Raw genomic sequence first — 15249 nt, forward strand, 5'->3', positions numbered from 1 at the left:
CACTCCTTCACGCAACGTGTGATTGGTGTTTGGAATATGCTGCCACAGGAGGTGGTGGTGGCCACTCACCTGGATAGCTTTAAAAGGGGCTTGGACAGATTTATGGAGGAGAAGTCGATCTATGGCTACCAATCTTGATCCTCTTTGATCTGAGATTGCAAATGCCTTAGCAGACCAGGTGCTCAGGAGCAACAGCCGCAGAAGGCCATTGCTTTCACATCCTGCATGTGAGCTCCCAATGGCACCTGGTGGGCCACTGCGAGTAGCAGAGAGCTGGACTAGATGGACTCTGGTCTGATCCAGCTGGCTTGTTCTTATGTTCTCATGTTCTTATTGCCTACACTCTGTGGTGGCTTCATGGTGATACCACGAAGCTACCATGTGATGACCTCTGAAGCCAAGGGCCATGTTTCCTGCTCTCACGCGAGCAATTTTGGTTAAAAGCAGAGGATAGGAAAAGTCACCTGGCAACACCAGAAAGACAACTACAGTACTAATGATGGAATAAGCATGTCCCCCTTTTTGCAGCCCATCTGAAAAATCATTGAAGGGGGAGTAGATCTATTTGCACACAACCAAATAAGATGGGCAAAAAGCAAGGAGAGCATTATGGGTTAAATCCAGGCTACATTCTCCAATGGCAGCATGGAACTTTCCTGCCTCACCCCTCCCTCTGCACCACCCCGGCCTCCACAACATAGGGGACCCTGAAGAAAGAAATGGGGAGACCCGCAGCTGGAAGGGCCTGGAAATTGCCCATTTCATATGGATCCAACCCTTTGGCTGAGCTGTAAAAATAATCCCAGTCACACAGACAAGATTCCAGCAGTAAGATGCCAACAGTAACCCCCACAAATAATCCCCTTTAATTTGCAACTTCTATTTTAAGTAAGGAGTTGTCTGCAAAATTTAGGTTTCTGTAACACACTTATGATTATACTTTAAAGAACAACAGAGCAGAGACATTTGCTTTGCCTCTTATATATGCCTCTATGTTTATGCCTCCATTTAAAGACGCTCCAAGACAATTGGGCCTCACTGTGAGACTCACTATCCTTTCTCTGCCCAAATGGATTGGTTTTGACATACAGCAGCCTACCCTAATAACTGCTTTCCTTTGTGACATCACAAAAGAATGCTCAGACCTCTGCACTGCAGCGCCCAACCAGAGAAGCCAGGTCGGCTCAAATGACCATCGTGGAATTCACACCAATGAGGGGCTAATTGCCAGGCAACCTGGATGTTTTGTTCATCATTTGCTTCAGGTACTATGGATGATGCTGAAGTTCTTAAAAGGAGAGGCTACATCATGGGAATCAACCTCGGAGAAGGATCTTACGCGAAAGTGAAATCCGCCTACTCGGACCGGCTGAAATGCAACGTCGCAGTAAAGATAATTGACAAGAACAAAGCTCCACGGGACTTCCTGGAAAGGTTTCTTCCCCGAGAAATTGAAATGTTGGCCAGAGTGAAGCATCACGCCATCATCAAAACCTATGAGATCTTCGAGACTTCGGACGGGAAAGTCTACATTGTGACCGAGCTTGGGGTACAAGGAGACTTGCTCGAGTTCATCAAGAGGAGAGGGGCCATCCCAGAGGACGTGGCGCGAAGGATGTTCCACCAGCTCGCCAGCGCTATCAGCTATTGCCATGAATTGGACATCGTCCATCGGGATTTGAAATGTGAGAACCTGCTTCTGGACAAAGAATACAACATCAAGTTGACGGACTTTGGTTTCTCCAAACGGTTACTTCGTGACGACGACGGCAGAGTCATCCTCAGCAAAACCTTCTGCGGGTCTGCAGCCTACGCGGCCCCAGAAGTGCTGCAAGGCATCCCATACCAGCCCAAGGTGTATGACATATGGAGCTTGGGTGTTGTCCTCTTCATCATGGTCTGTGGCTCCATGCCCTACGATGACTCCAACATTAAAAAAATGCTCAAGCTGCAGAAAGAACACCGGGTGCACTTTCCCCGCTCTAAGCCGCTGTCAGCTGAGTGCAAAGACCTCATTTATCACATGCTGCAGCCTGACGTCTCTCGCCGCTTGCGCATCGATGAGATCTTGATGCACGTTTGGATGCAAGATCCCAAATCCATCTCAGACACTACTCTCGTAAGAGGAGGGGAATGCTCTCAAAACCAGAACGCGATCAGGTCAGCATTTGGGAAGGAATCGGGACCAGAGCCCTCTGAAAATGAGGAAATCATCCAAGAGGAAAGACATGCAGACATGGATAAACTCTCGGAGCAGATGAAAAGGACAGCCATTTGACATGGCCAGTGGTTTGGCAACACCAAAAAACTGAAGAGCCGTGGCTGTTTGTTTCGTGAGGACCAATGACTTCTCTAAGTCGAAAACGTTTGGGAAGAAATCAAAGCTGGAAAAGCCCTTTGTCATCATCGAGTCCCTTTTTAGTTGCCATCTTGGAAGCTATGCAAATCAGCAACATCCAGAAATCTTTGTATTTGGTAATACGCCCCACACTGAAAGGACAGGAAGTCAGATCTTTTTCAGTTTTCTCTTTGGTTTGCTCTGCACTCCACGTTGGTATCATGCCAGCATGAGACATGTTCCTATCTAAATTGCTTGAGAAACAGCTGCTGTCGCACTGAAACTATACAGACAAGCTACGAACAGCCATCGTTCTTTTACATTATCCTCATCCAAGATGGCAACGCCTGCCGGAAAAGGTACCGTCGGTATGAACTCGTGTTTCCAAACAAAAGACAGTACCAGGGAAATGTTGGCTGAAGAAAATCCGGATCCATGACAACGGCGATTCAAGATTTAGAGGGTTTGTTTTTAAATGTATTCCCCTATCCAAAGCCTTTGGAAATTAGAGCTACAATTCTAAAAACAAGCTAATAAATAAAAGCTAGATGGGGAAAAAACAGCAGGGTTTGGTTTAAGATGGCTGCAATGAAATGGACTCCTAGGGAGGTTGGACGATCGCTTCTCTGTAACAGCTGCATGTTCGCAATTTAGTTTCTATAACCTACCATCTGAAATCTCTCTCCCAACCAGAGTCAGCATCGGGAATTAGCACAGTGGGGCATCTGCTGAGGCCCATAGCATGAAGGATCGTTTTCTGGCAAACTGAGAAGTTTACCCGTTTACTTCCTCCAGGAAATAAGAGATTATTCCCAGAGGCCACTGTGAAGACACAGAGATCTCTGGGATAATGTCTTGCTTCCTAACAAGAGGACAGTGTGAAAGTTGCACTCTTCTTCTATAGGACTTCCCCACCAGGAAATGGGAGACTGTGATGCCATAGGGCTCTCTGGGACAATCTCTCATATCCCTAGGGGAAGAATGCTAAGAGAAGGCTACAAGAGTTCCACTGTTGCATAAGAGAACTTGTAATCCAATGCCAGTCCCAGGTAGCTCTCCTGCCAAAGAACTGGAGATTGACCCAGAGAATCCTAGTACATCATTGGGACATCAAGCAATCTCTGATTTCCTGGTTGGCACTGGAGAGCAGAGGAGCCATTCTCTGACTCTCTTTAGCCCTGCTGCAGAGATGCACACATAGAGTAATGGGCAGATTGAACAGAGGAGGATGAGGAAGGGAGCCATGTTTCCTCCAAAGAGACATTGTAGGACATCTCACCCACAACTTCCCAATACCTGGATCTGACCCTGCTCCCAACAGCCACTCTCAGATGAAAAACCATCCAGTTCACAAAGATCCATCAAAATCAATATGGCCTATTCTGCAGCAGTTCTCCAGGCAAAGATCTGACATATCATTTACTGGCTGATCCTCTTAACTGGAGGTGCTGGGGACTGAACCCAGGACTCTGTGCATGCAAAACCTGATGTTCTACCACTGAGCCACAGCCCCAACCCCACAATTTGTCTCTGTGCATCTGGTACTCCTTCTCCCTTTATCAACCGCTGCCATCTTTCTTCCCTTTAAGAGTATGCAGTGTAGGTGGTAAAGTCAGGCTAGCCAAGTTTATGGAAGAACTATGGTGCGCACGCACACACCACACAAGTGCTGTCCAAATGCTCCAGGAACAATCCACGTCCTGGAGAAGTTCTGTCCAACCATATGTAGTAATGTTTGAAAGTCATGAGAACATTGTGGCTTGCAAGTCCTTGAAAATTCTGTATTAGGTCTTCTGGGAGGCTATACTCTTCTAACAGAGCTACCTTCCACCAACAAAGATGAAACTAGCTTTTCCTTGGCCTTCTAAGGAGGCGTTGGGGAAGTCATGAGGTAGTAGCAAGCACAGAAACACACAGGCATTCTCTGATGTTCTGCTGTAGTGGACAACCAGTGGGTTTCTCGGCCACCACAGTGAAGTTGCAGTTCATCTGCTGTTCTTCTCTCTTGGCTGCTGGTAAGCCACAGCAATCCCACTGGAGGAAAATGGGCATTAGCGGACTTGGTTTAGAACCAGAGCCCTTCTCTAGTCACCCTCCCCTCTGAGATCTAGTGCCCCCTCTGTATGGGAAGATGAACTACAGGGTCCTGCACTGTTTGAAAGCTTGGATGGGTTGATCTTTGTAGGGTGGGGAGAGGAATTATCATCATAGTTTATTTACGGTCATTGACCAGCAAGATCCAAAAGAATTAAAATCATAAAATTTACAGATATTACAAATATACAGATTAAAACAGTTAACAAAATGCAGATAATCGTCTGGGAGAGGAATTAAAGGTGTCAAACTCGCAGCAGCATGATGCCAGCAGGAGATGATGGGAACTGTAGTCCATAACATCTGGAGGGCCACGAGTTTGACATCTATCTATAGAGATAAAGAAAGGGAGGTATGGAGACTGATACTGCTTTCCAGCACAAGCGCTCCAAAATGTTTCAGTCGCCTGTAATACAAAAATCAAAAGGAGCTCACTAAAAGGTGCTGTGATCTGGATAGCTCAAACTGGTTCAGCATGATCAGATTTTGACTACTCAGCGGGGTCAGCCCTAATGAATACTTGGATGGGAGACTACCAAGGAAGGCCAAGGTTACTATGTAGGAGCAAGCAATGGCAAAGCCAATTCTGTTACCCACCCACCCCAACCCTTCCGGATTGCCGTAGGTCAGCTGTGACTTAACAACAAAACTAAAGACAGACTCACTAGACAACAAATAACATGCTGTTTTGTTGTTTTCACCTGTTAGTTCAAAATATTTGATTTGCCTTTCATAACAAAGGTTTATTTTTAATGAGAATTTTTATTTATTTCACACATCTGAATAGCACATACATAGAAAGATAAAGAACAGATCCCAATCATGGTGGGGGAAGGCGGCCACCCATACGGGGTGGTGGTGGAAAACTCAGATTTTGTACTACATTTTCCCTAGATACGCCAGTGGGGCTTAGGGAAGGGACAGATCTCAGCATTGGTGCAATGCCATAGGAATGTATGGAATCTTCAGAGAGCTGCTTTCTGTTCTACCAAAACTCAGCCTTCAGGTTAAATCCATCTGTCTTTTTGACTGGCTTGTAGTACTACTGCAAAATTCTTTGCAAAACGAACTGTTGCTTTTGTCCTTAGTCTGTCTGGCTAGCAGCCTCCCTAATTGCAGCTCTTTTGCTAAGGCTTTCAGGTCTGGGCACAGTGGCTTCCCGTGTGACATTTGTCCCAGAAAAACGACCTATTTTGCTGTGCATGGGACAGCCCTGCCAACATTTCGTTCTCTTCTGTTTGGCTGTGCCCGGCTACAGGTTGCATTCACTGCCCATTAAAAACAAAAGACCCTGGCTTTTGAGCTGGAATGGCGTGAGGTGCTGGGAAGGCTGGGTATTTGCCGAGACCCACGGCCTGGGGGAGGGACCACCACCCAACAGGAGATGTTGGGGCTAGGATTGCAGATTGCAGGGTCTGGAATTTTCCCTGAGTCACAACAAATCTCTGGACTACAGAAGTCAGTTCCCCTTGAGAAAACAGCAGCTTTAGAGAATGGACTCTCTGGAACCTAGGATGACCAACCTCCAAGTTGTTGGCAGATTCTATTTACACAGAGAAGTGGCAGACTCACTGATTAAAGGTGAAGTTAGATGTTTATTAGGGAACTAAATTTTAGATAGGAAAGCAGAGAGAGGGGTAGCCTTCAGCTCACTCGCTAACAAGAGAGAGGAGACTTCCAAGAAGAAGGTAATTAGACCTGTGATTATCAGCCTAAGGACAGACAAGAGGTGACCTAGCTCACCACTTGCCCTCTCCCTGTTGGGTCTTCTTCTCAGTCCCTCTGCACGCAAAGCATTGTCACTTCCAATACAGGTGGCACCTGGGGATCTCCTGCTATTGCAGGTGATCTGCAGGTGACCAAGATCACTTTCCCTAGAGAAAATGGCTGCTTTGGAGGGTAGATATTATTATCATTATCATTATCATTATTAATTCAATTTGGTATACCGCTCCATCCCCAGAGGGCTCTGGGCGGTGTACAACATCAACATAAAATACAATAACAAGAGGGGCGAGTAAATAACAACCAATAAATACCTAACATTAAGAACTCAGCCCCATAAACTCTAAAATATTAATTTAATTTAAAACAGCTATTGCTATATGGAATTGGCGTCCTGCAAAACCCTTACTTAAAAATCCTCCTAACGAGGGAAGAGGTGGGTCCACAGTGGGTCCCAAAGATGTAAAGGGACCCTCAGAGGGGCACAATTGTTTGGCATTATTCAGGCTCCACCCCCAAAATCTCCAGATTTTTGCCAAATTCACGGTTGGCATGGCAACCCTGCTGGCACCACATCCCAGCTGAGTTCTCTTCCTTCTCCAAACTTCCCTTCCCAGGCACGGGGGGCTACAGTGGTGGCAATTGGAAGGGGGAATAAAGCCACCGGGAAGATGATTGTGTTGGGGGGCGAGCCACAACTGGGGGGCAGCTGTGGTTGGTAAGAGGAGAGAAGCCCAAATAAACTCAAAAATACACACGTTGCACTCTGGCTCACAGCCAGAGTGCAATGTGTGTATTTTTGAGCTTATTTGGGCTAATGTTGACATTGCACTCTTAAAGATAGTTGGTGATTGTTAAGAGGAGAGAAGCGTCACAAATGGGGAAGAGCCATAATTTGGGAAGAAGGCACTTGGGCATAGGAAGGGAAAGAAGAAGAGCTGTTTTTTATACCCCACTTTTCTCAACCTTAAGGAATCTCAAAGCAGCTTATAATTGCCTTCCCTTCCTCTCCCACGACAGATATTTTGTGAAGTAGATGGGGTTGAGAGAGTTCTGAGAGAACTGTGACTGACCCGAGGTCACCCAGCAGACTTCACGTGTAGGAGCGGGAAAACGAATCCAGTTCGCAAGATACGAGCCTGCTGCTCACGGGGAGGAGCGGGGAATCAAACCTGGTTCCTCAGATAAGAGTCCGCTGCTCTTCCCCACTACCCCATGTTGGCTCCACAACCAAAGTTGGCAGAGAAAAGGCGGCTGCGTAACCTGGTGCTCATAAAAACCTGTAGCGAGCTGGAGCTGTTGGTTGCCTTCCATTTTATTTCTGCTTATCTCTCTGCTTAGCAGCTAATTCTCCTCATTCCTCCCGCTCCCAACCTCAAGGGAATATTAGCCCCTTCAGCAGAGAGATAAGGGGAGATTAAGCAGCCAAGAATGGCTGCCAGCAGCATCTGTTTTTCTGCATTTGCCAAGGTCCCAGCCACGTTCTCTGCCCACCACCAGGCACAGCATGGCAACACCTGGCTACTTTTTGCACGTTGAACATCGCATGTAGCCAAGCTTAGCTTTCAGGGAGGGTTTTTTGCTGTTGGTTAGTGGGGCTCATTTCGTGCTTGACCATTTTGCTTGCTTGGAGACACATGGTCCACCTCAAAAGGCACACGTTGTGGCTGGCTGTCAGGTCCTACGCAGACTGTTTGCGTTGTTGCAAAGCTCCTGTAAATTCCTTGGCACCCGTTCAAGAAGCCTGCTGGATCCGTGCTGTGTATATCAGCTTCATTCTTGAAAAGAAACATTGGCGCTAGGGGGCTTAGAAGCAAAAGGTACTGGCAACGATCCAGAATGAGGCCAATGTCTTGAGATGCTGGGGTGCACATTTCTCTCACACACGCAAACAGAGCTTTCTTAATGGGAGGGAGGAAGAACAAGGAGGATGAGGAGGACTTTGGATTTATATCCCCCCTTTCTCTCCTGCAGGAGACTCAAAGGGCGATTTCGCACGTGAGAATTGACATAGGGTCGACTCATCAGGCTGAAAGAGTCGACCTATGTCAATCCCCTCGTAACTTCCCACAGCAGCCGAGGTTGTCCTGCCGGAGCCGAGCTCAGAGGGCGGGATCACCTCAGCGCGTCATTCTTTCGTAGTGCCTGATTGGCTGCTGCGTTTGGGCGGGAATGCAAACATGCGTCCCTTTTCCCCCGATTTTTTTTACGTTACAGCTACGTAGCATTGACGTCCCCTCCGAAATGACAAACGCTTATAACATGCCACCCAAAAGGAGGGAGGGATGAGTTGCCATTTCGTTGCTATGAGCGGCGTGCAATCTGCCCTTCATTACTGCGCATGGTCGTCAGTGTTATACGTAAGCGGGGGGGAAAGGCGTGCTTTTTGCCGGCGCAAGTCTTCCGTTCTGCACATGCCCAAAACATTTGTCTGTGATTGGCTGAACGGGCGAATCGACCCGACGAAGATTCCCCACTCCCGTCAGCTTCGCTTGAGTTCAACCTAGCTTCGCCGGTTTTCCCCACCTCGGAGGTGGAGTCGAAAATTTAATGGCAGAACGGAGCAGAGCAGGACGAACCCACGTCGGATTCACCGGACTTGGGTTGAACATAGGTCGAGCTTGAGTTCACACAGTGAGTGTGAAATCGCCCAAAGGGGCTTACAATCTCCTTTCCCACCCACCCCAAACAAACACCCTGTGAGGTAGGTGGGGCTGAGAGAGCTCCGAAGAACTGTGACTAGTCCAAGGTTACCCAGCTGGCATGTGTTGGAATGCACAGGCTAATCTAGTTCCCCAGATAAGCCTCCACAGCTCAAGTGGCAGAGCAGGGAATCAAACCCGGTTCTCCAGATTAGAGTGCATCTGCTCTGAACCACTACACCACTGCTGCTCCCCAGCACAGAAAGCTGGGTATGATACCATCTTCCTGCTGGTGAAAACTGCATGTGCGATGTCCCTCTGCCACATATTTGGCTTGCCATCATCTCCTCAAAGCTACAGTTTGTTTCAGCAAAGCCGGTCACCACACCTTGGGCTGAAGAGCAGCCACAGGACCATTAGGGTAGCTGGAGATCTCCTGGGACAGAGATCAGTTGCTCTGGAGAAGCTGACCACTTTGGAAAGGGGACTGTGTGGCACTGAAGCCCCTCCCCTCCTCCAATCCCACCCTCCTCAGACTCCACCCCACAAAAATGTCCAGGTATGTCTTAACCCAGAGATGGCAATCCTAACAAACCATCTGTTAGGATCAGATGGAGCTTGAAGCTATTTGCTTGTCCAAAGGAGCCTCCCTGATACCAAATTACCTTACAGATCTCTGTGTTCTCGTCCACGGGAAACAAGCCTCCACAATCAGATAGAGCTCTTTCCTGGTAATCTGGGATGCTTTAATGTGAAATGGTTGGTCCCGGCACCTTCCTCATGAAACTCCAGTTATCAGTTCAGACCACTGTTGCAGACCTGAAGGTATAGCCTCTCTGTTTATCTGTGCAGAGTTTTGCCTGCTTTTTGAATCCTGACTTCCTCCACTCTAAGCAAGAATTGTACTACTAACCAGACCAGGGGTCTGCAACCTGCAGCTCTCCAAAGGTTCCTATTGGCCAAGCTGGCAGGGGCTGATGGGATTTGTAGTCCATTAACATCTGGAGAGCCGCAGGTTGCAGACCCCTGAACCAGACCAAGAAGCCAACAAATGCTTCACCCTGAAACCTTTGTGGGGAGCTCAGTTCACCATAATTCAGTGATTTGTCCACAAAAAGACTCAGCACAAATTATTTTCAGACATACCTAAATGACTGAATAAATTGGTTGGTTAGAGCATATTGGAAACCAGTAAGGAAGGGGTGTAGCCTCCGCCTCAGACTTCACGGATTAAAGCTCTTGACTCAAGGAACCGCCAAAACTATTGAACGTCTGACAGACAATCTCACACCCAAGACCCCTGTCTGGAACGCCAAGGTCAAATATAAAGGGGGATGGAGCAGTTTACTCAGATAAGTATCCCACAATGCCCCGCCTGGCTTTCCTGAATGGCTAACATCAAAGCAGGGAAACCAGTTTCACCAAGACCCCTTCCGCACATGCAGAATAATGCATTTTCAATTCACTTTCAATGCACCGTGCAGCTGGATTTTACTGTGAGGAATAGCAAAATCCACTTTCAAACAATTGTGAAAGTGGATTGAATGTGCATTATTCTGCATGTGCGGAAGGGGCCTTAGTGAAACCAACTAGAGATTGAAGGGTTAAACCCTCTTTCACTTCCCTGCACAGCTCCATGGCAAACCAAGGCTGTTTGAATCTGCAGTTTGCATCTTCAAGATGGACAGAAGCCTGATCCTCCTCATATCAGGGTTTATCCCCAACATTCTAACCACAACACACTCCCCCCACCCCGCCCCAGTGTGTATTACTGCTTCCTTAACGGGCACAAACCAAAGTGCTAATTTCAATCCCCAAACAGCTCATTCACTTCATATCTCAGTAGCTATATTCCTTTTCACTATCAACGCGGTCATCCACCAAAGAACCAATTCCTTCTCAGCCTACATCCTCTGATATCTCACATCAGGGCAAAGGAACGAAAAGATCCACTACTCAGCATTGCAGAGGGCTGGTCTTGATGGCCCTTGTAGTGTCTTCCAACTCTATGATTCTGTGATTCATGTCTGCAGTAAAAAGTTCATGACTTGTGTGCACACTCTGGCCACCAGTGGAGCTGTGTGCGTCTCAACACTTGGCTGTCAAGGGATTCTTTCCTCTAGTTTAGCTCACAGAATGCTCTGTTATTGGAAAGTGAGGAGAAGATTCAAGGCTCTACCAAATTTATCCTTGCTTAACTTGGCCATGTACCATAGAAGGATCATCTAGTTTAATAAGCAATTCAAACTTGTGATTGAAAAAGCCAATTCACTCTTTGAGTAATGCAGATGGAACATTCCTCATCCCAATGATTTGAGAATTACCTGCAACTGAGCTACCAGGTTAGGAAGAAAATACTGAACACCTCTGTAAATACATATTTTTTTAAATCCACAGGAATCAAAATAGGGTTTCTGGGTAGGACATCTATGAAAATGTGTTCTCCTTCCAACGCAGGGATTAAAACAAGAGCTAAAACTGAATTTCAACCCATAATATTCTGATACGAAAGATAGTTTCTCTTGCAAAAGGATAAGCTATAATGTGATTACCTCTGGCTTCTAGTTGCTTTATATTAGGTCTGAACAAAGCAAGGAAATTCACTATCTACTCTCAACTCAGCTTTATGACATCACATGGACACATGATCCATTAAACAATGCCGGGAGTTCCATGTCACCCAGCTTCCAAGAAATAGGCCACCTTGGAATACACATGAATCAGCTGTATGCACATGTAAGCAATGTGACCAGATTTATCCCAACAGCTGTCCTACGGTATCATGGATGATGCCGCAGTGCTCAAAAAAAGAGGCTACATCATGGCAGGGAATTTAGGAGAAGGGTCTTATGCAAAGGTGAAATCGGCCTACTCTGAACGCCTGAAATTTGACGTAGCAGTAAAAATCATTGACCGGAAGAAGGCTCCTCACGATTTCTTGGAAAGATTTCTTCCAAGAGAAATCGATATCTTGGCCAAAGTGAATCACCGAGCCATCGTCAAAACCTACGAGATCTTTGAGACATCTGACGGCAAAGTTTATATCGTGATGGAACTCGGAGTCCAAGGCGACTTGCTGGAATTTATCAAGGGCAAAGGCGCGATGCCAGAAGAAATAGCCCGCAAGATGTTTCGTCAACTGTGCTCTGCTATTAAGTACTGCCATGACGCGGACATTGTCCACCGGGACTTGAAGTGTGAAAACCTCCTCCTAGACAAAGATTTTCACATCAAGCTTTCAGATTTTGGCTTCTCCAGACGATTGGCTCATGACGAAGATGGTAAAGTTGTCTACAGCAAAACCTTCTGTGGCTCCGCTGCTTACGCAGCTCCGGAAGTTCTGCAAGGCATCCCCTATGATCCCAAAATTTATGATATGTGGAGTCTCGGCGTAATTCTGTACATAATGGTGTGTGGCTCCATGCCTTACGATGACTCAAATATCAGAAAAATGCTCAGGTTGCAGAAGGAGCACCGAGTGCATTTTCCCAAGTCCAAAAACCTAACCACGGACTGCAAAGATCTCATTTATCGCCTTCTGCAACCTGACGTGACCCGGCGGCTGCGCATCGAAGACGTTCTGAGCCACGTTTGGATGCAGGCCAACAAATCCAGAGGGGTTTCGACAACTACTGTCGGAAGGAACGGAGAGTGCTCCCGGACTGTGTGCGCACTCAAGTCAGACCACAAACCAGAACTGGATCCAAAACACCCGTCTGAGGTCAAACCGGCGGCAAGGTTGGAAGCAGTGGCAGAAACAGAGGAAAGGGCCCAGGAAATCAGGCAAGAACCCATTGAGGAGGAAGTGACTCACGTGGAGAACGCAGAAGTCTAAATGGCGGTAGGCCAAAGGGAGCCCCCTTGACTCAATAGGCAGCCAGAGCAACCAACCCAATGGAGATGGTATTTTAGCCCCACCGCCCCTGTAGAGGATTAACAGGGGAAATAATCGGGCAGGGAAAGAGACTAAATTAGGAAAGTAGCACAGGGTTTTCTTTGTAAACTATTTTTTTAGTAATTCTATTAAATGTTTTTTTTTTTACATTGATGATTATGTCGCTGTGCTTGTCAACTGCCTGCTAACTCCATCGTGGAGCCAGAGAATCCCTTGAGTCTCGCGTACCCCTGAATATAGCTAAGGTGCTTTTGAAACCCGTGAGCCAACTCTTCTTAGCGGGAGACGGAAAGGTCTCCTTGAAACATCTTCCAGCCAAGTTTGTGTGCCCTGCACAACTCATCCCCTACCAGTCACAGCAAAAGCGGGGGTCTTGTATGGACTAAGGGCTCACCAGCCTACCACTAAAGTGCTCGCCTTCAAGACCAAATCGCACAAACTTTAGCAAATGGTGGCCGCCTTAGCACCACATCACTAAGGCCACCCTGCTCGCATTTCTCTAAGTCGTGGCAAGTACTAACTTCCTGGATTTGATTTAGATTTTGGAAGGTTTTCAGATTGCCGTGTTGCAATGTCAGAAGCCCCAGGCTGATATTGAGCGCTGCTTGTCCAAAGGACTTTGTGCAGCATACAAGAACGCTCTCAATAAGAGAACTCGAATGCAGTCTTTGGCACATTTTATATTTTGGAACGCAAGCAGGCATTTCCAGTACTCACTTCCAGTAATGCAGCACAACCACCGAGTCATTCGCCAGTGACGTTGCCTGCAAAGGTATTAGAAGATGGACAAGCCTCGCAAATTGCTACAGCTTCAAGGTTGTCTATCACAATGGCCGCTTTCTCCTCACCTCCAGCCCAGAAATGATAGTGCTTTTTGCCTGCTCTGCAATAAAAAGTTGTGAATATTGACTTTGCAAGACGTGGGGCCAATCCTTGTGTGCTAAGGAATACACAGGAGGAAAATGCAGGTGGAACCCATCTTGTGGAAACTTAAAAATCTTGGTGGATTTGACACAAAGGCTCATTCCGCACATGCAGAATAATGCACTTTCAAACTGCTTTCAGTGCTCTTTGAAGCTGTGCGGAATAGCAAAATCCACTTGCAAACAGTTGTGAATGTGGTTTGAAAACACATTATTTTGCGTGTGCGGAAGGGGCCAAAGATTCGACACCTGCTCATAGATAGCTATTCCTAAGCAGTATTTTTTTAAAAAACAGATTATGAGAGAGATGGTAAGTCAGAGCCACCTTTGTTTAAGGGAAATGATGGGTCTTTTTCTCATTTTGAAAACCAACTAGGAGGTAAAATATAAGCAACGGTTGTTCAGAGAGATTCAAAAGGCTGCATATATTACCTCTCCATCGGCACTTCTCTATTTCTTCCTAGCGCCTCGCAAAACATCTCTTATTGGCAACAGAGAAAAATCTAAGCCGTTGCCTTATTGCGCGCATAATGATATGCTATTTTTAAACGAAGTCCTGTGCCTGCTTTTTATGTTTAAAACATTAAGGCTTGTTCACACCAACAGGGGTCAGAGATTAATTACATATTGTTTTGCCTGAATGAACAGCTGTCACTTCTGGGGAAGGAACCAGAGGATCTCAAAATACTGTCATCCGCCCCCTGACTCAAAGGTGTCGGTTTCTTCTCTTATTTTACAAGATCTGGCAGTAACAATTTTTGAAGGGGAGCAGACAAATTCAGCCAGGATATTTCTCTGCATTGGAATTAACCATAGTACTTTGAATGGAACCTCCATGCTGACAGGCAGCATAACTCTGACTGCTAGAGACAGATAATGGGGAGAGGCTTCTCGTGGACTTCTTGGAGGCAGAAGCTAGGAGGTTTGGTCTCACAGGGGTCTTATGGGATTTCTTATGAAGCGTTTAATGAATTCGTGGAACTATCACTCAACCCACGATAGCTAAAAATGGAAACTCCATGTTCAAAGACTCAATCAATTAAATCTTTTTGACCCCTCCTCTTTCCCTGATGCAAAAAAAAAGTTGTTTGGTCATGGTGGGGGAGAGCAGTCCCCCATACAGGGGTGGGGGATGGGGGCAGCAAACTCAGATTTTGCGCCGGGCTACATTTCCCCTAGATAAGCCTCTGGCGTTGCGCACAAACGGACAATCACTTCCTTCTCAGTTTGCCTGCTGGTGAACTTTCTTAGAGACATCCAACTGACCACAGCCGGAAACTGGATTCAACGAAACCGACAAGAGCCCCCCTAAAAGAAGAGAATGGCTAACCCATACAAAAATTAGTTCAGATACCATGGAAAATAATGGTTTGATTGCACTAATTATGATTTGCAATTGTCTGAATGTGAGACAGTAACCATGGCTATAGGCAGGGTACGTTGAGCCAAGATTTGTAACCTCAGTTCAAAATTGGTTTATTAACTAGAAGGGCCGGAGTGAGGGGGAACTGTGTCTGTGGCATGCGTGCACCCTGTGCCCTTGCCACACCACAGAACACCCCCTCCACGCTCCCGAACCGGCGTGCCCGGTGCATCACGTACCCCCACCCGCTTGGCGCTACGCCGCTGCTA

General features: G+C 46.8%; 2 protein-coding genes across 2 annotated transcripts; both read left to right on the forward strand.

The window, feature by feature from the left end:
• Positions 1–1270: 1270 nt before the first annotated feature.
• Positions 1271–2278, forward strand: LOC125442971 (testis-specific serine/threonine-protein kinase 1-like). The gene has a single exon (XM_048514794.1). It carries the CDS (start codon positions 1271–1273, stop codon positions 2276–2278), a length of 1008 nt encoding a protein of 335 aa, XP_048370751.1.
• Positions 2279–11581: 9303 nt separating this feature from the next.
• LOC125442479 (testis-specific serine/threonine-protein kinase 2-like) lies at positions 11582–12634 on the forward strand. Its single transcript, XM_048513845.1, has one exon. The coding sequence runs from the start codon at positions 11582–11584 to the stop codon at positions 12632–12634; it is 1053 nt and encodes a 350-aa protein (XP_048369802.1).
• The last annotated feature ends 2615 nt before the right edge of the window (positions 12635–15249 follow it).

Source organism: Sphaerodactylus townsendi, linkage group LG13 (genome assembly GCF_021028975.2).
Source record: "Sphaerodactylus townsendi isolate TG3544 linkage group LG13, MPM_Stown_v2.3, whole genome shotgun sequence".
Taxonomy (NCBI): domain Eukaryota; kingdom Metazoa; phylum Chordata; class Lepidosauria; order Squamata; family Sphaerodactylidae; genus Sphaerodactylus; species Sphaerodactylus townsendi.